General features: G+C 33.1%; 1 protein-coding gene across 1 annotated transcript in view; it reads left to right on the top strand.

Annotated features, from left to right (window-relative positions):
- LOC126967004 (A disintegrin and metalloproteinase with thrombospondin motifs 7) overlaps positions 1-24,793 on the top strand; it is a 158,126-nt gene that overhangs the window by 40,824 nt on the left and 92,509 nt on the right. Inside the window, exon 2 of the mRNA XM_050811302.1 lies at positions 4,219-4,567. Coding sequence (XP_050667259.1) covers positions 4,378-4,567 — 190 coding nt within the window. The 5' untranslated portion in view covers positions 4,219-4,377. The remainder of the gene's footprint in view (positions 1-4,218; positions 4,568-24,793) is intronic.

The following is a 24,793-nucleotide window of genomic DNA, read 5'->3' as shown; positions in this document are numbered from 1 at the left end:
TGAATTAGGCGTTACTTTGCGGAAATCCATAATTATACAAATGATTTAAGTTTTCTTTAGTGTTAATTCCGCCAATATTTGTTTTTAAAAAACAATTCGACCTACACGAAGCATCCTCAGGACGTGTTGTCTCGCCAAAATCTGGCACGAGCGTATTGGCGGAATTAAAACTAAACAAAACTTAAATCATTTGTACAAAATTAATAAGCTATATTTTTTGGCAAGTTATAGAGTATGTAGAGTTAGGACTTACAGGTAAATAGAGAGTTAAAGCCTTTATTTCAGAGAAGTATTTACAGGTTACATTTGCAGTTTTTTGACATAAAGAAACCTTTTTGCCGATTTATTGTTATAAATATGAATAACTTGGAGCTCAATTACCGGTTGGCTCTACAATATATATCATATCTTCTTAAACGTGAAAGCATTAAATCTCGTAGACTCACAGCATCCAAATTTACATAAAATATATTATAATATGTAAGATCTACAGACAAACAGTTATGTTATAAATGAACTAATTTAATTTGTATCCTGGCAAATTATTATTAACAATGTGTTATGTCGGGTTAACCCGACATCAGTTAGCCAATATTCTGTTAAAATCACGTAGGTTGAACATGAGGTGGCCTCAATAAGTGCTGCCAACCAGTAAATCTCTTTTATCTCTTGTTTGACTATGGTGGGAAGAGTTTGCGTGTAGGTCATACGTCATTATTAGTCTAGACACAATTCGGGTCATCGCTGAGATTAAGACTTATATACATAGTGATAATTAAGTTTTTGATAACGTTATAGTAACACTGGGAAATCACACTGTTGTATAGTTCTCGCAATTGAATATATTAAATGTTAATTACCGTAAAATTTGTTCAACTGTACGTATAACATTTAAAGCAAATGTTTGACTATTATGGAGGTTCTGGCGTTGCATAGTTCTGTTGGCAAGTAGTAACAGAAAACGTTTTGATTGCATCACGAAACAGTATTTAAATACTATTAGTTCATGAAGCACTTCAAATATGTCCTACGAAGACACAGAAAAATTACTAATAGTGTTAAAATAAACATTATCTATATTTTATTTGTATTAGTTAATAGTCATTACTTTGAAGACATTGTTTACTTATATACTTAACCTATAGATTAATTTATACCTTTTTACTTTAAAAAGATTCTCTTTTTTGTGATTATTTAGTTTTAATATAAGCTCTTTACGCCTGTTACACAGGTTTACCTAGTTCAGGCACAGTGTTAACTAGCTTAAAATAAAAGTAAAACTTTGTATTATTATTCTTATTAACCGACTTCAAAAAGGAGGAGGTTATCAATTCGATCGTTATTTTTTTTTATGTACGTACACCGATAACTCTGAGATTAATGATTCGATTTACGGAATTTTTCTTTTGTTTGATCCGAAATACATGCCATGGTCCCATAAAAATAACAAAGATTTACATAGTTTGGCCCAGTAGTTTTCATTTTATGATCATTTATATGTATATATATTTAAATTTTTGTCTACCTGGATGACAAAATTGTTTTCTGTGTACGGCTTTTATTTGGAGTTTTCATTCAGGTTGATTTTATATTATTATAAGCTGACACTAAAACGTAAAAAAATAAAAAGTATCAAATAACTAAAAATTTAATTTAATACACCTCTTATGCAAACCTTTATCTTTAATATTAATAAAATACTATTATTTATATGTGCTACATATTGATAGCTTTGAAGTCAGTGCCAAGCCAAATGATACCTACACTCGTGACGTCGAAGGTAATGTAGAAAAGAGAAGCGAAGCGATTGTTACTGTAACCGATTCTGATTGACAAGTCGTTAACAGTCAGCCACGCTTAGTACTTTGAATATTAAACCACAAGCTAACGCTCATATTAACAAACCAAATTACTCATAATCGGGCTGTGACGTGGTCTATATCTTAGTATATACATAGTCTATGGTTAAAACTATTACAGTTGTTAAACGTTAAGAGACTGAGTAGGTTTTATGATAGGGCAGAGCAGTAAACTATATTTAGACATAACATAATTATGTGTAATGGGAGACCCATAAAAGTAGCTCGTTATACACTAAATTTAACAATCTGTCATGGCGCCATAACTCCCCTTGTTAGGTTAGGCGACTCTAAAACAAACACAAAAACGTAAGCTTGGAGTGGCGCCTGTCTTATCACAAACACGTGGCTCCTACCTTTCCCTTTTGTTCCTATAATCATCACACGTTTTACTTAATGTGTAAACATTACTGAGTTTCGGTCTGAAGGGCGCCGTAGCTAGTGAAATTACTGGGCAAATGAGATTTAACATCTTATGTCTCAAGGTGACGAACGTAATTGTGGTGTTGCTTAGAATTTTTGGGTTTTTCAAGTATCCTGAGCAGCACTGCATTGTAATGGGTAGGGCGTATCAATTACCATCGTCCGAGCAGGACGTCTGGTCTCTTATTTTCATAAAGAAAACTTTAGGATATTTATTAAGACCTGAATTTAATAGTGAAATAATCTCGTTTTAACTAATGCTATTTTTTCATGAATAATTGCTAAGAAGTTAAACAAACGCTTGATTAAGTAATTACATAAAGTAACTGTCAAAACAATTAATTATATATAAAAATACAAAACTTAATATTAACCACATTATAAATATTTATGATCGAATTTTTTTATAATTTATTCTCTCATTTACCTTATAACAGACGTTGTCCTGTACACACGTCTTAAATTTGAAAAATCGGTCCAGCCGTTAGGAGGAGTACACTAACATACACATGAGCAGGGGAATTATATTAAATGGACGGAATTGAGAATCTAAGCCAATCTCTAATTCACTGAACGAAACAAAAAAACCATCAAAATCGGTCCAGCCGTTTAGGAGGTAGTTCAATTGTGAATCTTTAGATTGGTTGATGATGATAGATAGATTGATGGTTTACCATCCTCGAATCCCCTTGAACTCACACAAAAAAGTTCATCAAAATCGGTCCAGCCGTCTAGGAGGAGTTCAGCGACATACACACAAGAAATATATGTATAAAGATTAATGGTTTTTCAGTGTTTGCTAACATATATATACCCACTTATTCTAATAGACTGCTATATAATATATATATACTAATAGAATAAATAATATAATAAATACTTTTAAATATATAAAACACAGTACTCACTCGTGTTTTGTAATATCATTGGAACGAAACGACTTCCTACGCGTGAAATGTTGAATTAATCATCTGTTTTTATTTTTATTTTTGTAGAGATAGTTGAGAATAAAATGTAAAAGAGCGGGAATTACATTTATTTCTGTGTTAAATGGCGCCTTTATAATAATAATAATCTGCTTGCAATCGGTAGTATAACTGCATTCAAAGACGGCTGAAAATAAAAAAATATTTTTTTTTGTTTCTTCTGCTCAAATAATGACCCACCACATATGTATTATTCGATGTATAGATGAGAATTAAGCGTTTCTCCATTTCAATTTCGAACACGATGATGTAAACTACGGAAAAAATATCGACCTTTGGAAAAAAATTACGGGTAATTTATGTGGATATTTGTTTATGGTAAAACATGCACAGCTGTCAATCAAAGACCCCATTTTGGCGAGAGAGTTCTATAGAAATCGCATCCATGTAGGTTCGTCGACGGCCTACCAAAGGGACATTTCGGCACTGATAAAATAATGTCACTTTATACATGATAAATGATTTACAGTTTCTCTTTTTGTCGTAAGGTTACATCATGCAATTATATTATAAGTGTACGGTTGTATTTTGTCGCGTTTACTTTGAACGTAGAGACAAGTACAAGCTAGTGTCGAGAGATAAAATTATCAACCTAACTAATAACGAAAAATTATATAACAGACGGTTACACTTTGGAGATAGCGACCTGTCTCGATGGACGGACCTACTGTTGCTTACATTAATTTTATCTTTATTAAAGTGTAGTCATAGTCGTTTACTCCTACAGTTTTAAATTATATTTACAATTTTATAAAACGTGAATAGTTTTTGTGTATTATAAAGTTAATTTAATTATTTTCTTAATTTTAATTATATTTTAATGTAGTTGGGCTATTATTAATATTTTAATTAACTTGGGTTAGTGTTTGTTTATTACTCTGTGCATTTTTTACTTTGATTTGAAAAAATATATATTCGTTTATTAAATAGATAATTTTCTTTTGTTACAGGTAATAATGATCGTTAGAAATAATCTACAGACGGTATTATTAACGGAAGTATAGGAGCAGTGATTGTGAATTACTATTAATATTGCAACGAGACGGCTGCAGTCGATAGTATGACAAAATCATAGCACACTCAGAACGGAGCAGCTTTAGTACAAAAATATGTGTGCTATTGACTGTCGGGAGCGCAGGAAAATGGATGTGAAGTGTTCTTTGTTTAAATTAATTTTGTTTCAATTAATAGTGGTGCAATGTGTCGGAAAGCATATACCGACGGGTATGCCCAGAGTGGAGTTAGCAGGAGATGTAGAAGATAGCATCCAGGATAGCATAAGAAACCTTATACATACTGGTAAGTCGATTATCATCATCATAAATAATAAGTAAATTGAGATCGTTGGCTGAATTATAAATGGATTTACGGTCTTTTTGGGTTCCGTAGCCGAAGGAAAACTTAAGACCAAGATAGAAATTTTGAAAGAATGAGTATCTTTTTTTTAATAATTCAACGTTAAAAACCGAGCTAGTAACCCCGTTATATACAAAAGAAGTAATAATACAACAAAGAGATTAGAATCTACCCCGCACTAGTTTTAAAAACTGTATTGCTAACAGAGTTAACTCACCGTCTCAATGTTACCTGATTACCAATATTATAATATTTAAATATATATATACAATAATATTTAAAACCTTAAGATTAATTGATTTTGTTTAACAAATACTTATAAAACATATTAATTTATGCCGAATGCATATTTTTTTGTTTATTATTGAACCAACAGCACAGGAAAAGTAAACTACTAACAAAAATATTATGCGATGGCATTAATAAATAAATACAAATATTTATACATAGATTTTTTTGGGAAATAAATATTACAGAAAGTCTATCTGAAATCATGTATGACTCAGTGGTTTGTGCTTATTCCCACTGAGCGACTGGTCGGGATCAGGTTGTTATTATGAAATTGTTCCACAACAGAACTGTCAGACCGTTCGTCAATAAATTCTCTCATAGAAAATATGTCGATACAAAACAAATATTGGAAATAAAAATAAATATGGGTCCCAAATCGAAATTAAAACTATCCTATCTCTCAAGTTGGACTAAACTGCACTTCATGAAGTAATCCCCATTAAAACCCGTTCATTAGTTTAGGAGTTCACTATAAACCAACACCAAGACACTGGATTTATATATATTGAGATAATATGGCTGCAAGTTAACGATATATTAAATAGGCTAGTTTGGTTTTTGATATTCTATCAACTGATGCTAGTACTCGTATTATTTTATCTGTACGTGCCGTTTAATTAAAGTTAGCTAGAGTTAAGGGCACGTTCATAGGTCTCGGTATTCAAATTTATGGATGGACCGATGGTATGGTCAAGATCGCCGGAATAGGACAGCGCAGGACCGATCACCGTGGACATCATTTGGTTAGGAGTTTTTGCTGAGAGGTGCTTTGCTTAGAGGATTTGCTGAGCGACCGCCGTATACGGAGATACGGAACCCTGAATCATTTGAGAGAGCGACTCGTCGGAATTCACGTTGATCCATCTGTTATTAAGTAAAATCATCTGCTACGAACAGTGACTATATGATCTATATCGTATCATATTATCTTACTTTATATATAGGCAAAAGACGCATATTCCGCAACAAATATCGCATGATATAACATTTCTATTATCTTCAGATTTACTTATCTGTACTCTATAGGTAGGTTCTGACAATCTGGCAAAAATATTGAAAATCTGTAGGGCGGATAATAAACAGTACTTCGCTTAAAGCCACCTGCAACTTTAAAAGGCGCAAATTCGGCCTCACATGGAGTACTGTACTCACCTCTGGGAGGGCGCTCCCCAGTACCAGCTTCTTTCATGTGACCGCATGCATCGAAGAGCGGCTCGAATCATCGACGATCGAGTCATCTCTGATCAGCTTGATTATTTGACGTCACATAAAGATGGGTTCTCTCTGCATCTTCTACGGCATTTATCACGAGGAGTGCTTAGAGGAGTAGTTTAGGTTGATACCGAGTTTTGCAAAAAAAATATTGCCTTGCACAGCCTTTTTGGGGAATCAATTACCGGCTGCTGTTTTCCAGAACCGATATAACTTAGGGACTATCAAGAAAAGACCATAGAGCATACTCCCACCTTAAAGGCCGCCAACGCATCTCTTGACCCCTGGTGTTGCAGATGTCCATGGGCGGTTGTCTCATCAATTCCCATTACGAGAGGCTCCTGCCTGTTTGCCCCCTCTTTGTTTGCGCTTTTATAAAGGGATAGCATACCGTGATTATTTCAGTCTCCCAGCTAGAGGATTTATTGTAGTCCGTATTGTAATTTATCTAGCGTTATAGCTCTGTTGTTGTTGGCAGATAAAGCGTAATCTGTCTAAATATATCTATTTTATAAGTTCCGAGAATTGCCGAGAGTCAACGTTGAAACCGTGTCGAGATCGGAAATTATACAAAACCGTGGGCAATTAAGATTGACGCCTCAAAAGATAGCCTTAATGTCCAATTTAGCAACACGTTAAATCTAATCTGGCGGGAAGTTTTGAGGTTGTCACGGGGATTGAAATGTTGATAATTGGATTCCTGCTTGTCTCGTGCGACGGTTCGAGATTGCCTTTGAAGGATTATCTCACTTATTTGTATGGATTTGGGACGGGGCTCGAGGGTAGTCAATAAGGTCTTATTTCAAAGTTGGCGAGGAAGCGAAGCGATCGTTTGACGTTGTGGCAATTCGTTTTTTAAATATTTAGTTATTTAATTAAAAATAAGACAGATCTGATAAGGGGCATGTCAAAATGATTCTTGTTATAATGAATGTATAGGAGCGGGCTTATTTTTGATATATTCAAAAACGAACCCCTTAAAAATTTCAAATTACATACCTTGATTATTTAGTTTTATGCGCTTTAATTACAAGAGATTATTTCTGTATAGTTATAGGATTATCCTATAAATCATTATCAACATAGTTCATGTAAAGGTCAAAAAACGTATATTAAGTTGCAATATATCAAATTTCACTTACGTTCGCTTATGTTTAAAAATTAATTCAGTTGAATTGGTGCAATGCGAATCGAAAGGCCGAAGGGCTTTATATAGGCGTATTTTATGAAAGCACTGTCCAAAAACTGTTTAAAGTATTGAATATTTTTAATAAAGAGTCAATTGAAATGAACACTGCCTTACGTTTGAATAATATTTATCTAATAAGACAGGCAATACAATTTTACTACTAGCCTATCGAAACTCTTTAAGCAAAAAGCGATTATTTTCAATTTTAAGAAATATACAGTAATTGATGGATTGACAGATGACAGCTATAATCTTGTAAAAACCGTAGATAGATGAAATCCACTGTATTGTAAGCAACTGTTCACTTTCAAACTTCACACAAACAAATTACTATTTTACTTCTGTCAAATCTCACTGCACGTTTCATACTAAACTATATTTCAATATTTTTTCAGGCAGTCCCGCCCCTTATTACCTAGTAGGTATTAACATCCTCTTTGTTTACTACCAAATACGTTTTATAAAATAAGGTAGTAATAAACACTAGTGTACCCTATATCAAAACTTTAAAAACTGTTTGGTTCGTAAATATTGCACAAACATCGAGTAGGTACAGCAATCAGGTCGTAAACTATTTTGAGTAATAATGTGTCAAAAATAGACCATTGGCAAGGAGTGGGCCATACGTATACAAATGAAGCATTAAACGCAACCAAATTGTTCCGTAACCCAGAAATCGTTGAGATGATTTAGCAAACAAATCTATTGTGAAGTCTGCCCTCAAAATTTTCTGGTCGTTGAACTCGTAATCAATTGTCATTTAATTTTTACAATATACATGTATGCGGCACTTTAAAACTTTAACTCAAAATATCATGTAACGTATGTTAACAAATTTAAAAATATGTGATTATATTACAGACCTATTAAAATCGGAAAAATTGTAACCTCACTTAGTATAATCCAAAGAGGCAAAACACACACAAAATATGTAAAGGATGTGAAGTTTGGTAGTACGTTTCCGTAACGTAAAAATGCACAATTAGGTAAAGGTAAGGTTAGGAATGATGATAGATGGAAAGTTGATTGACAATAGGTCTTGTATTCGAAATAAAACAATTAATAAACTGATATCAATCCCAATTCTGACATTAGAAAACAGGGCCGTAGATATGTCATGTCATAATGAATGCCACTAGCAGTCTCATTATGACATGACGGAGTAGATATCCTACTGATTATAATACTTACATAGAATTTCAGCTATATTATTTTTTAATATATATATTATTGTTTTTCAAGAATACTGAGCACGGCACTGCATTGTTATGGGTAGAGCGTATCAATTACCATCAGCTGAACGTCCTGCTCGTCTCGTCTCTTATTTTCATTAAAAAAAATGTATGGTACTTTAATATGTTTTATAGCTGTCGCAGTATGTAAGTAAATGCTGTTACAGTTAGGATGCTCTTTAATATGTAGAGTACCATCGCGGGATATTGGAAACCCCTTTGAACTGTGATTTTAGTTTTGTAAAAAAAATGTTGCAATCCAATTTGACTCTTATAGTTAGAGATTCGTCAAAAGTCTTATGATATAATTTCTTACATATGAAACCGTAATTACAGATGATACTTATCCTAAATGCGCAAAGTATAACGATCTGCGAGCCTTATCTCACTAACTAAATATTTGCGAATAAAATCTTATCTTGCACGTTGATAAACGGGAGAAATGGCGCGAATCTTGGTCAGTGACGCGCCGGGTGACGTTAGCTGTCATCTGTCAACGGAGAAATATAATAGATATTATGTCTTTAGCGTTTTATGTACATAACATTTTTACATCAGTTTTCTTAAATTTAACTTAAAACTGGGAATGAAAACAAAATTGATGTAATATTTCACTAAAAAAATAACATTTTCATTGTTACCTTGACCGTGATTCACCTTTTAATATATTTTAACACTTTTAAAAAAAAATATCTCTTGCAGAACATTTTGCTCCAAATCATCTAAGTTTTGCAACGTTTATATTTTCATCACTACTTAAGAAAACAAAATATCCTTAGACAATTTATACGTCTAGATAGAGTCTCTTGCTTGTATACAACTAATGAAAACAGGCCAGGAATATTAGTTTAGTGTGCGTGTCAAGTTACGTCTTACACTCGCGATTTGTATGACACTTTGTGTAAGTGTGCGTGAATTGCTGAAAATAGAGGTTAGGTATTAACTCAATTTTTCGACGTTTTTACAGCTTTCATAGTCTATCTAGACGTATAAATGATCTAAGATGTAAGTATACTATAAAAAATACACGATGAGGTTCATCATCATTATCAGCCGGAAGACGTCCAATGCTGGACAAAAGCCTCCCCCAAAGATTTCCACGACGATCGGTCCTGCGCTGCCATCTGCTCATCCAACGTATTCCGAACTTGACCAGATCGTCTGTCCATCTTGTGGAGGGCCTACCAACACTGCGTCTTCCGATACGTGGTATCTCTATTTTGAGCAATTCACGCACACTAACACAAAGTGTCATACATATCGCGAGTGTAAGACGTAACGTGTCACGCACACTAAACTAATATTCCTGGCCTGTTTGACAGCAAGAGACTCTATCTAGACGTATAAATTATCATGTATAAGGTATCAGTAACACACAAAAAAATCAGTAATTTGTAATATACGTATATAGCATAAGCAACAAGATCTACCGTATAATTTAGACAAGTGGTTTTTTGAGTGCAGTATACTAATGATTATATGTTTTTTTTAACATATATAACCATTTACATACCTAATCCAAGACAGTAACAATATACTTAAAATCTTTTATGGCGTATAATGGACGTTACCTCGCACAAAAATTAAAATATTATGCAAATTCTTCGCAAACGAGAATTATTATCTGGCAATGTTTTAATTTAAAATTGTTACAATACCCCGTTTTTTACATTTATTTTAGAGTTTATATTTCAATCTAAATATTAATAGTGTCTGTAAATTACCTAAAGTCGTCTAGACACCGTTTATTATAAGTAGGTAAGTAAACCTTAATATGGAAGAACAAAAATAATTATTGTTGTATTTTATATCTATGTAAAAATAACAATAGCCGCGCCCTGTTTTTTTCAAAAAGTGTCCTTTTATTTGCCATAATATGTAGTCTTAGATTAAGAATTGGTCTCCGCTGCGCTCGAACTAGATTAGATAGAACTAGATACCGCACTACCCACGAACAATGGCCATTTTATTAAGGAAACTTTATATTGTAGTGTATTGCCTATTTATAAAGATGCTTCTGTGCGTGGCATCTTGACAATCAATTGACAATCAATCAAAAGTTTAACGAGGACGCCCACTTGGGCGTAGTATTAGTTACCGACACTTTGCGACTGCGGTATCCAGCTGGAGCGCAGCGGAGACCAATCCTTAATCTTGGTATGTAGTCATAGCAAACCATTGTATTGTACTTACAAGTTAGACACACCGTGTCAAATGTATAATGTAAGGGTTATAATGTCATTGTGACGTGTTCTAGCTGCATATTATCTACTTAAAAAATAACATTTAAAATTGGTAATTCTTTACTTCGTTAGTGAAGGCCATGGATGATTTTCCAGTCAGACAGAGAATACAGTGACTAATCTATATTACGATAATTTATTATTGAGAGTATTTTTTGTCGTAGACTACGCTAATGAATAATATTGTTGTAAACAATTGCGGTACACTCTTGTTACAATAAATGTCCACCCACACGGCTTCAGAAGACCCAGCGCTATATAGAGGGCGTGCGTCTTTATAAGTAGGGCTGCCACACGTATCATTCTATGTTAATTTTTACTGAACAGGCTTAGGGCTGAACTCAAAAATGTCACGTTATTTCATACACGGTGGAAATATTACCCTAAAAATATATAATGCTTAAATATATTAATGTTTGTCTTCAAAAACTGAAACGTGCTTGGTGGGCTATCGCTTCCTATCTTTTGTGGGACAACCTGACCTGATCGATGCATCTGACAATTTAATTTGTGAAGACAAAAATTACATAATCGAATACTATAACTACTTATTGTTATCCAATCCTTTCAGAACCTTATAATAATATAAAGCAGAAATTTAGATTATGTAAGGCTAGTTGAATAATTGAAAAATTTACAAAGTTTGATCTGATTGTAAGGTGGCAGCCCTGGATGTAATAGACAACAATTGATGCCAAATCTCTATAGTTATATGTTACAACCGTTTGCACATATACAACCCACGGTCTCGAAACTTGTATAGAAAACCCCTCGTCATATAGGCTGTCTATTTTAAAGTAAAAGGAACCTCATTTTTTTAAGACTTACTGATTAATGATTCGCTACGGTCACATGTTGGTGACAAACTTCTAATTACAAGCAATGATGCTTTGAACAGCTTTTATCGGCAGTAGTATTTTCAATTAATCTTCCTCCACAATAAGCTGTGGAAAGAATTTCTTTGCACGGTGTTTTCAGGATTATGCGATATGAGCAATGATAGAACACGGCCCTTGTATATAAAAGCGAGTTCATGTCATTTCGCTTATATTGATCGCTCAGTTATTTGGTTGCAATTTATTTTTGTTTCATAAAAAAATGAACGAATTAAAATTGGTTAAGTGAAATTAAAACTCCGCTTTTAATCACATTGACGTATATCATATTGGTTATTTCATAGTTTCGTTCCACTTTCGCCATGGATCTCTCATCTTCTTCTCCATTTTCATTTGCTCAGGTTTTTCTATGAAATGATACTCTAGATTTTGTATTTTGTAAAGAAACTGACTTTATGCCCAGTATGAAATTTATGTCCGTTTATATGCTGTGTCCCTCGATGTTGCCATATGCGGATTCTACTGTCTTTAGAAAGACTAAAAATTACTAAAACAATATAAATAAAGTAATTTCTTGTAAATTTTTTCGTTATGCGTTAATAGGATTAAAGTACCCAGTAGTATATTAAAATAATTTGTCAATTCACTTTTTTATTTAATTTCAGCGCACGAATGATTCACACTTTCACTGTGTGAATGTGTTGAATAAAAAAAAATATTTCACGAACGATTCATTTCATTGTTTCTTCGAAATAAATTCTTCTTCAAATTAAATTCAGTTAAAATTTAAGTTTTCTTAAACTAGTTATATCACCATAGTAGTGGCACACAAAAACAAAGAATAATTTTACATATTAATATTTTACATACAGAGAAAGACAAATTGAAATTAAAAAAATCAAACATTGTACACGTTTTTTTTAACAAAGTTAAATAAGAGGCAAATTGTCAGTTATCTGGTCGATGACAAAATGTAATATCAAATGATTAAAAATATCACTTTTCTTTGCATTGATCGTAAACATCATCGCTCGTATTTAGCCAATTATAAAATCAACGAATCAATAAGCAACGATTTTTGATCGATTGATTGATATGGATAAGTGACACACGGCTTCTTTTCGTGAAAGTACAGCAGTGCTTCAGACTGAAATATATTTGTATTGCCTTTGTTCGGACTGACAAAATACATAGTAATTGAATAAATCAAAAACATCAATTCTCTGTCGTTCCTATACAAGCAAGGAATTAAAGCATCTTTATATTTATTCGTAGAATTGTGACCCAACGTGTTGCAGATATGGTGTGGGGAAACATTTAAACTTGTGTGGCCTTTCGCGACGACTCGAATGTCCTAGCATTGCTGGGAGCTGAGTTGACTAAACGATCGTAACTATTTCTTAGGAAATCACTCGTGTGATCCAAAATAGTTGAAGTAGTAAGTAATATCATAGAACGTCTCAATTACTGTCAACGGCGCTTGAATTCCTCACAGCTTAATACAGTTGCTAATATTTCACACGTAATTATGCGAAGGTTCTTATTTTGCAATAGATATTTTTTATTATTATTATTAGCAAATTTAACAGCACTGTTTACTAAATATATAAATACATAAATAACATTATAGGCAAATATATTTATATAGTTAACATCAAGTAACTAACTAGATGTTGTAGATAACAGCAACTGAAACTCAATAGACAACCAGGTTCTTCATGTTTACACTATATTGTTGTTAGAACGACAAATTAATGTTTTTGGAGCTAGACTGTGTATTTCAATATTTCAGTATTGCTTCGTCAAGAGGCTTTCGAGGCTTTTATTCGAAGCCTGAGGCTGAAATCGATGTCGAACAGAAATGTACTAAAGAATCATTAAGGGAAAAATTTGATGAATTAGACATTAATTTAACTGTTGCCTCTCAGTATATTTTTGATAATGTTATGTATGTACATAGGTACATATAATACAGTGAATATAGTACAGTGAATATTCTAGAAACTGTGATGATCATAATGTTGACACCAGGAACCAATATAAACTTGTTAAGCCTACTTACTCGGTTAACTTGAGTTGGTAAGTCTTTTTTGGACATTGTTTATACTTTTACAACGTGATCGCAGAAAAAGTTCAGAACCAATGTTTTACGAAATTCAAAAGAATCTTTCGAAGACGTTTGTGGTTAAAGGTACTAACTATAACATAAACTACTTTCTTAATGATACCACAGATTTGGAATAGGGCGACCGCCCGCAGGCTATTTAAATCATAGATTTTATTGTAACAAAATTTAAGAAAAAAGGAATTCCGCAGTTTGTTGCGCCTGATCTTCAGGTCTGAGGCACATATTTTCTGTTTCTGTTTTTCAATATGTGATTTCATATTCCATTTATCCTATTTGAAATTAAAATATTTGAATTTGAATGAATGCTATGAAATGAATAAGAAATAATGTGGCGAGGCGAGAGAAATTGATGAGAGTCTTTTGTTTTTCGTTTGGCGTTGTTCTTATTACCTAAACAAGGCCTAAAATATATGTTCGTTTAGGTGACATATCTTTATTGATGTAATTTCCGGTTATTTTCTACCATCCAGTGAGTTCTATTATATAGTCCTATATTATTTCAAAGGCTATTTATTTATATTATACTGGACTTCATTTTTCTCTAGCACTTTTCCCATAACATTCCTACACAAAAACTTTACGTCAAATATATGTACAGTATGTCAAAGAATTTTAAAATAATAATTTGATATATCTACAAGATGGGCGATCTGGTAAAGAACGCCGAAATAGGATGAATGAGGGCAGCGCAGGACCAATCTTTGCCCTGCACTGGACGTCTTCCGGTTGAAATGATGATGATGATGATAGAGCGCGATGCGGAAACAATAAATCACTATTTAAGGATATAGTCAGGAGTAGTGTAAGTATTGCCAATACTCATATTGGCATGGTTGTTTATATCTTTGTCAAACAAGAGTCAGAATATCAGATAAATGAAAGTTATAACATAATATAGCAGAGAGAAATGACCTCTTATGTTATCTTCATAAAATCTTCGTGCAGTAAATATCTAGCTATCTATAAATAAATTTAAATATAATAAAATGGCTCTGTCGTAAATCCTATTACTCCACAGCTGAATATCTAAGTGATCGGACAGCCTGGGACTAGATTATGATAATTTTATAGAAGAAGAAGAAATATTTTTATTGAAAAGAGCGCAAAAAAATAATGCTGGGAGAGTTTCTTGTGCCGCTTCTTCTCTCCCAGAGCGCCATTTGTTTCCGAAGTGGTAGTAGTATCTAGAATATTGAAATGGCATCAAAAAATTCTAAAGGAATCAACTTCGTGAAAATAAATACCTTTTATGCCTTGTAATAAAACTAAAGGTTAGCTTAGATAACTAGCTGATGTAAAGTAAAGGCGCGAATTGTAATAAAATGTATGACAGATAAATTATGTATTCAAAGAGTTCACAGATGCCGTAACATTGACCGTGAACGCAACGTGTTTAGTATTCAACGAGCAACATGGCGTCCAGACTCATACACGTAATAATAGCGTTCATATCAATAGATAATGGGAACTGAAACAATAGTTCTCATTGATATAGTGATTACAAATTCATTCATTATGTAGTTATACATTTTCTCTACTCCTCTACTTTTATCTGTCATTCATACAGCCACAATATAAAGTATATTCTCTATGGCCTCAAAAAGCATTGTTTACCGTACTATAATGTCGCCAAAAAAGCACAATTACTGTCTTGGTGCCACAGACATCCAAATCTAGGTTAGGTATAGGTATTGATATTAGGTAATACATACCTACTATATTACTTACGTCATATTTACATGTTTAAATGATTAGACTAAACATTTTTTTTTTTTTGGATTTTATGGCCTGGTAACGAGACTAAACATTTTAATGTGAACTCAAGAATAAAACTTGTTAATATCATTTGCCAAGATGCTGTTAGGTATATTTTGTAATTTAAATTTTCCAGCGCTGGCTGTATGAGTACGTACCTTTGTCATTCCTTGAAGAATTTCGATAATACATTTCCCGGCCATTTAAGCGGCTATTCGAAAACGTGTTATATTTGTTTGTTTTATTTAAAATTACCTAGTCGTAGAAAAAATATTGTATGCGACACGTCATTCTCGTGTTTTTACCCTCAGTATAGAACTCTTGTATAAAATACTATATTAAGTTTGTAATTGATTAGTTACTTTAATTAATTAATTTATTTATTTATACATAATCCACAGCTCTTAAAAATATTTAATTAATACATATAAATGTGATCTGACAGCCAAAAGGGATTAACATTTTAAAGGCCTTAATTTTAAGCAATCGACACAGTAAAACACCATGAATGTATTCGGATATTTGCTAGTTAGTATACAATTATATATACATGTGCGCATGTGTGTGGGTGTATGTGTGTGTGTGTTTGTGTGTGTATTCGTTTTAATGTGATAAAAATAAAGGCTTTAAACTATGAAAAGATACCTAACTAACATGAAATGAACTATCTTAATAAAATCATAAAATTATGTTTCAACTAATATTCTTAATATCTCATTTTTGAATTTGAGTTTATTGAGGTGGAAAATATCAACCGAACTAAACTTATTATTATAGGTTTTATGTAATCGAGTTATTATAGAATGTTGTGCGTAATTTGAGGACACCTGAGGAATAGGAAATAAGCATGTGTGCCTAGAGCGTCTTTTTGGAGTACAAAAATTTAAAGTTTTAGTGGTAAGTTCCTGATAGTCTACATAACCGTGACAAAGCCCATGTAAAAGAGATAATTCAAGAAGGATACGTCTGTTTTCAAGACTAATGAGTTGATGGTGCTTACAAGATTCTTCATAACCTTTATTATAACTTTTTTTTTTTTATGGAATAGGAGGACAAACGAGCGTACGGGTCACCTGGTGTTAAGTGATCACCGCCGCCCACATTCTCTTGCAACACCAGAGGAATCACAAGAGCGTTGCCGGCCTTAACTGTGAGTCCTAAAGTTAAGGTGATTCACATATTTTCTCTGAATGCTTTCTAATTTCTTAATATAGACAGAATATTGCGGGTTCCATATAACACTACAATATTCAAAAATGCTTCTAATATATGAGTTATACAAAACCTTGATGCAATCCAAGTCAGAAAAGGGGCTACTTACGCGCAAGATGAAGCCTAAACTTTTATATGACTTACATACAATTGTATCTATTTGTTCTCCAAATATTAGCTTTTCATCCAGAAGTACTCCTAAATCTTTGACTACTTGTTTTTTATCAATTTGGTGATGAATAATTTGGTAACTAAATTCTGTTGGAAACTTTCTTCTCGTGAAAGAGACATAGATGCATTTTCCATGGTTGACATCTATGCGGTTACAATTATAATAGCAAGTAAGTCTATCTAAATCGGCTTGCAGTTTGGAGCAGTCCAAATTATCTTTGATTGTCATAAAGATTTTAGTATCATCGGCGTACATCAGGAACTTTGCATAGTGAAAACATTTACTTATATCATAAAGATAGCAAACATATAAAAGGGGACCCAGAATTGAGCCTTGAGGGACACCCGATGGTATGATTTCAAAGTTTGAGCAGTAGCCTCCTACTACTACAGCTTGGGAACGATTTTGTAAGTACGATTCCATCCATCTCAAAAGGTTACCCCGAATACCCAATTAATAAAGCTTATGCAAGAGAATAACATGGTCCACTCGATCGAATGCCTTCTCAAAGTCTGTGTAGATCACATCAATCTGAGACCCACCATCCATACTTGACACAACATAGTCCATAAAACAGCCTAAATTAGTAGTTGTAGATCGCCCCTTCATTCTTCTTAAGACTTTTAAAAAAAAGTTCTTTGTAGTGTATGATTATAAGGATAATAATTGATATACCCTTTAACACATTTTTTAGCCCCAAACTATGCAAAGCCTGTATGTTCTGTTGGTACCATACAAAAATGCATTTTAATGTTTGCACTTACCGGTATTCGAACTCAGACCTCTAAGCTTGGAGATCAGGTTTAAGCCACTAGGTTATGACGTCCTTATATCGAAAAATAAGAACGGAACTGGCACAAGATCCTCCTTATAGTAATGGTCGTAATTGCTCAATCTCTCTATGACTAAAAATAACTAATAAAATGCTAGAGAAACACCTCCGTATACGTATTTTCAGTCTTAGAGTCAAACGCTCCTTGTGAAGATATCTATGTCATACCGAGATTGTAATACCGCGTATAGACAATTAAATTCCTGCAAAGGTGACAAGAGGATTAATGCTTACTAGTCGTAATATTCAATTTTATAATAAATAATAATGTTTAATCTAAATAAATATTAGATTTATAAAAATAATTATTATATTTTTTTTTAATGAAACCATGTTGGGAAAAAACAAATCAATACTTCGTAATTTTAAGGAAACAATTTGACATACTAGGAAATAAGCATTTTGTAGTATTACTATTTTAATTATAGTTTTTAGTGTATAAAATTTTTACAAAATTTATTAGAATAATTTTAAATACATATTCAAAAATAAGTAATTGAATTGCTTGTTTAAACAATTATTAATAGTAGAAATTTACTACACTACATTACTATTAATAGTAGAAAACAAATTACATATTTATCGTTTAGCGTTTATCATGGGGAGTGTTCCGAAGAGCTGTTTAACCTGATTCCTGCCGCCGAATTCCACCTTCGCACGACACGCCACAAGTTAGGATATCATCCCCACCATCTGGATGTGTGGCGGTCCTCCACAGTGCGGTTTTCAAGGAGCTTTCTTCCGCGTACTACAACGCTGTGGAATGAGCTTCCTTATGCGGTGTTTCCGGGACGATACGACATGGGAACCTTCAAAAAAAGCGCGTACACCTTCCTTAAAGGCCGGCAACGCTCTTGTGGTTCCTCTGGTGTTGCAAGAGAATGTGGGCGGCGGTGATCACTTAACACCAGGTGACCCGTACGCTCGTTTGTCCTCCTATTCCATAAAAAAAAATATAATAAGATCAAAAGAAATTCGTTTGAGCAGACATCGCTTGAGACTAAAAACATTTGCGACGCGTGTGTCAAACGTTACATGACAACGTGCGTTCACGCACATTCTCTGTTTAAAACTGTCAACGCAATTATAATCTTGACGAAAATACGCTGAAGTTGTCGATTTAACCAACGCTAATGACTTGTAAATTCTTATTTGTGAATCACTGAGGTGATTACATTTATTCAATGGCTTATATTCGAGCACATCGTTTACTCGTGCGATTCGAGCGCGAATAAAATTAATGGGACCTTTTCAAACTAATTTATAAATGACTCGAACGAAGTAGCATTAGCAAAGAAGTTTTTATCGCGCACGAAAGGTTTAGCTATAGACTTGTAAGCTATCAATATGTATACAAATAATAGTATAGTATACAAATAATAGTATTTTATTAATATTAAAGGTAAAGGTGTATTAAATAAAATTTTTAGTTATTTGATACTTTTCAGTTTTTGAAGTCGATTTTATTAAGCGTAGTTTTTTTTTAATTTTTTACTTTTTAGTGTCAGTTAATAATTATAATACATATCAACCCGAATGAATACTCCTAAAAAGGCCGTACACAAAAAACAAACTATGGCCAAACTATGTAAATTTTTTATAGAGCCAAATGGCATCTATTCTGCATCGAACTTAAGAAATTACGTAAATCGGATCATAAATATCAGAGTAAACGGTGTACATACATGCAAAAAAATACCGATCGAATTGATAGGCTCCTCCTTTTTAAAGTCGGTTAAAAAACAAAATTTATAAAACTAAACACTAAACGAATGGTCTGAAACTCGGTACCCACACCGATAAAACGTGAGTAAAGACCGAGTTAACAAATAAAATAAAGTTATTAACACGCTTCGAATTCATTTTGAATTTTTTAATTAATCTAGACATTCAGGTTAGGATACAGCGCCAAAATTATTGTACTGTCATGGATCCTTGTTTTACCAGTGGGAGGCTGCTTTTCACAGGATGCCGGCTAGATTATGGATATCACGACGGCGCCTATTTTTGCAGTGAAGCAGTAATGTGTAAACATAATTGTGTTTCGGTCTGAAGGGCGCCGTAGCTAGCGAAATTACTGGGCAAATGAGACTTAACATCTTATGTCTAAAGGTGACGAGCGCATTTGTAGTGCCGCTCAGAGTTTTTGTGTTTTTCAAGAATCCTGAGCGGCACTGCATTGTAATGGACAGAGCGTATCAATTACGATCAGTTAAACGTCCTGCTCGTCTCGTCCCTAATTAATCATATAAATCGGATGTCTTGATGTGTGTGCCAATTTTCGTTACATATATATTTATGTATTTGTATCTAAATTTAGTTACAAATAGAATAAACATGTATACATACAAATACGTAGATACATGATAATCTATACATAGCTTCATAGATACATACAGGTGTAACTCATATAAGAGTATGAAAATACATACATAAACCCTAACCCCCTTATTCATAATAGTCTGCTAACTTAAAGCATTGCTAATTCGAACTCTGTCTTCTTCTATTGACCTCAGTCAGAATGAGAAAAAACACTCCTTAGCGGCTGTTTAAAGTTAGCGGACCATTATGAACAAGGGGGTAAATCCTTATCTGGCTCAAAGTAAGACAATATTGAACGTCATGCAGGCATTATATCATTGCTATATCCATTTCAAATAAATATTGCTGATAGCTACGTAACAATGAATTGTTTAGATTATATCATTGCTATTAGATTTTATGACTGGCCTAGATCCAAATCCCAGTATCTTACGTAGCGTATTACGTGAAAATTATTTTGCTGAAATAACAATTATAGGTACTTACTGATGCAGTTCTTTTTACGACATATCCAGTATGATCCGACGTCAGCAAATTAATTACATTTATAGTTTAAAAACCAAAATATATCACATTAATCGTATCTAAGACAAAGTAAATAGTAGAATTTCATTTTTAAGTAAAGAGAGTTCGTTGTGCAGGACTATTGACATCGATGTCAAACAAATTAAAAAAAATGTCATAAAATTAAAAAAAAAAATTGGCAAAATTGGACCATCCTTAACATATAGGGGGATGAAAAATAGGTGTTGTCCGATTCTCAGACCTACCCAATATGCACTCAAAATTTCATGAGAATCGGTCAAACCGTTTCGAAGGATTTTAACTACAAACATCGCGACATGAGAATTTTATATATTAGATTATGAAGGTCAAAAACTTCCACGCATTCGAAAAATGTATGCCTCTCACCCGAAAAGAACGGGCGCAAGGAACTTAGGGTCGTCTTCTTTTTTTTATAAAATTATTATAAAGTTTTTGTTTTTGTTTAAATAGGCTAATGTTTGTTAACATACACTGAGGTAATTATAATTTTTTATTACTTGGGCTTCACCTTAGAAATGTTAGTTTATAAAAGAGGAGGTTCTGATGAAGTATTTTTCGATGAAATGTAACGGATGATGAAGATCACCAATGGCTTCCGAATTATTTTAATATTGATTATCTCATGGAATCCTAAGTGCGTTGAGCCGACCTAGTTTTGACCATTTTTACAAGATAGCAGTCAACACTTGTTGCTAATTAATCATGCTTGCTCGCAGCGCTGTGTTTCCGAGCTTCACATATTTATTTCGAGCTCTACAATGTTGGAATTATAAATAAATTCGTTCGGTCGTGCATCATAGTTAGTACTTACTATGCCCCACGCCGCGCCGGCCGGTTCAATATTATACCTACCTTGTCTAGCTGCAATAGTTTGCCATAACTTCTTTTACAAATAATAAAAATTATTGAAGTTTCACCTTTTTCCATTATTGTCTTTAATCTGTCCTGCTACGAATCTTTAGATTTCCGCACTGTTTACATGGTAAATTTAGTCGTGGGAAATAAATTGACTCGATTTTATGCTTTCGTTTAGAACAGTCATAAACTATACACTATTATATTGGTAGGCTATGTCTACTAAAACGGACGTTATAAGCGTCATATAACTTTACAAGCTAACCCGTGTACATAATAAATAAAATACTGTTTCTTATGAATTTTTGTCAATAATATTTCATAACATCAAGAATTGTTTCACAGCAGAACTGTCGAGCCGTGCGTCAATAAATTCTCTCGTAAAAAATGTCCATACAAAACAAATATTACAAATAAAAATAATTATGTGTCCCAAATCGAAATAAAATCGATCTTTCATGTTGGACTAAACTGCACTCCATGAAGTCCGTTCATTAGTTTAAGAGTTCACTGGAAACAAACATCAGGACACTGAATTTATATATATTAAGATTAAGATATGACGCTTAGATCGTCCGTTTTAGAATCGTAATGTTGACTTCAAGCCAAGCTTGTGTAGTTTGTGCCTTGTGGCCAGGTGCAAATTTTCGCTGGTAAGTTAAAGCACCTTTATTGTGCGTAAGTTGTATAAGCGTATGTGGTTGTATTATAAGTGGATTTACCACACCATAGTAGTGGCACACAAAAACAAAGAATAATTTTACATATTAATATTTTACATACAGAGAAAGACAAATTGAAATTAAAAAAATCAAACATTGTACACGTTTTTTTTAACAAAGTTAAATAAGAGGCAAATTGTCAGTTATCTGGTCGATGACAAAATGTAATATCAAATGATTAAAAATATCACTTTTCTTTGCATTGATCGTAAACATCATCGCTCGTATTTAGCCAATTATAAAATCAACGAATCAATAAGCAACGATTTTTGATCGATTGATTGATATGGATAAGTGACACACGGCTTCTTTTCGTGAAAGTACAGCAGTGCTTCAGACTGAAATATATTTGTATTGCCTTTGTTCGGACTGACAAAATACATAGTAATTGAATAAATCAAAAACATCAATTCTCTGTCGTTCCTATACAAGCAAGGAATTAAAGCATCTTTATATTTATTCGTAGAATTGTGACCCAACGTGTTGCAGATATGGTGTGGGGAAACATTTAAACTTGTGTGGCCTTTCGCGACGACTCGAATGTCCTAGCATTGCTGGGAGCTGAGTTGACTAAACGATCGTAACTATTTCTTAGGAAATCACTCGTGTGATCCAAAATAGTTGAAGTAGTAAGTAATATCATAGAACGTCTCAATTACTGTCAACGGCGCTTGAATTCCTCACAGCTTAATACAGTTGCTAATATTTCACACGTAATTATGCGAAGGTTCTTATTTTGCAATAGATATTTTTTATTATTATTATTAGCAAATTTAACAGCACTGTTTACTAAATATATAAATACATAAATAACATTATAGGCAAATATATTTATATAGTTAACATCAAGTAACTAACTAGATGTTGTAGATAACAGCAACTGAAACTCAATAGACAACCAGGTTCTTCATGTTTACACTATATTGTTGTTAGAACGACAAATTAATGTTTTTGGAGCTAGACTGTGTATTTCAATATTTCAGTATTGCTTCGTCAAGAGGCTTTCGAGGCTTTTATTCGAAGCCTGAGGCTGAAATCGATGTCGAACAGAAATGTACTAAAGAATCATTAAGGGAAAAATTTGATGAATTAGACATTAATTTAACTGTTGCCTCTCAGTATATTTTTGATAATGTTATGTATGTACATAGGTACATATAATACAGTGAATATAGTACAGTGAATATTCTAGAAACTGTGATGATCATAATGTTGACACCAGGAACCAATATAAACTTGTTAAGCCTACTTACTCGGTTAACTTGAGTTGGTAAGTCTTTTTTGGACATTGTTTATACTTTTACAACGTGATCGCAGAAAAAGTTCAGAACCAATGTTTTACGAAATTCAAAAGAATCTTTCGAAGACGTTTGTGGTTAAAGGTACTAACTATAACATAAACTACTTTCTTAATGATACCACAGATTTGGAATAGGGCGACCGCCCGCAGGCTATTTAAATCATAGATTTTATTGTAACAAAATTTAAGAAAAAAGGAATTCCGCAGTTTGTTGCGCCTGATCTTCAGGTCTGAGGCACATATTTTCTGTTTCTGTTTTTCAATATGTGATTTCATATTCCATTTATCCTATTTGAAATTAAAATATTTGAATTTGAATGAATGCTATGAAATGAATAAGAAATAATGTGGCGAGGCGAGAGAAATTGATGAGAGTCTTTTGTTTTTCGTTTGGCGTTGTTCTTATTACCTAAACAAGGCCTAAAATATATGTTCGTTTAGGTGACATATCTTTATTGATGTAATTTCCGGTTATTTTCTACCATCCAGTGAGTTCTATTATATAGTCCTATATTATTTCAAAGGCTATTTATTTATATTATACTGGACTTCATTTTTCTCTAGCACTTTTCCCATAACATTCCTACACAAAAACTTTACGTCAAATATATGTACAGTATGTCAAAGAATTTTAAAATAATAATTTGATATATCTACAAGATGGGCGATCTGGTAAAGAACGCCGAAATAGGATGAATGAGGGCAGCGCAGGACCAATCTTTGCCCTGCACTGGACGTCTTCCGGTTGAAATGATGATGATGATGATAGAGCGCGATGCGGAAACAATAAATCACTATTTAAGGATATAGTCAGGAGTAGTGTAAGTATTGCCAATACTCATATTGGCATGGTTGTTTATATCTTTGTCAAACAAGAGTCAGAATATCAGATAAATGAAAGTTATAACATAATATAGCAGAGAGAAATGACCTCTTATGTTATCTTCATAAAATCTTCGTGCAGTAAATATCTAGCTATCTATAAATAAATTTAAATATAATAAAATGGCTCTGTCGTAAATCCTATTACTCCACAGCTGAATATCTAAGTGATCGGACAGCCTGGGACTAGATTATGATAATTTTATAGAAGAAGAAGAAATATTTTTATTGAAAAGAGCGCAAAAAAATAATGCTGGGAGAGTTTCTTGTGCCGCTTCTTCTCTCCCAGAGCGCCATTTGTTTCCGAAGTGGTAGTAGTATCTAGAATATTGAAATGGCATCAAAAAATTCTAAAGGAATCAACTTCGTGAAAATAAATACCTTTTATGCCTTGTAATAAAACTAAAGGTTAGCTTAGATAACTAGCTGATGTAAAGTAA

This window comes from Leptidea sinapis, chromosome 12, assembly GCF_905404315.1.
Source record: "Leptidea sinapis chromosome 12, ilLepSina1.1, whole genome shotgun sequence".
NCBI lineage: Eukaryota > Metazoa > Arthropoda > Insecta > Lepidoptera > Pieridae > Leptidea > Leptidea sinapis.
This window is presented reverse-complemented; position numbering and strand designations above follow the sequence as displayed.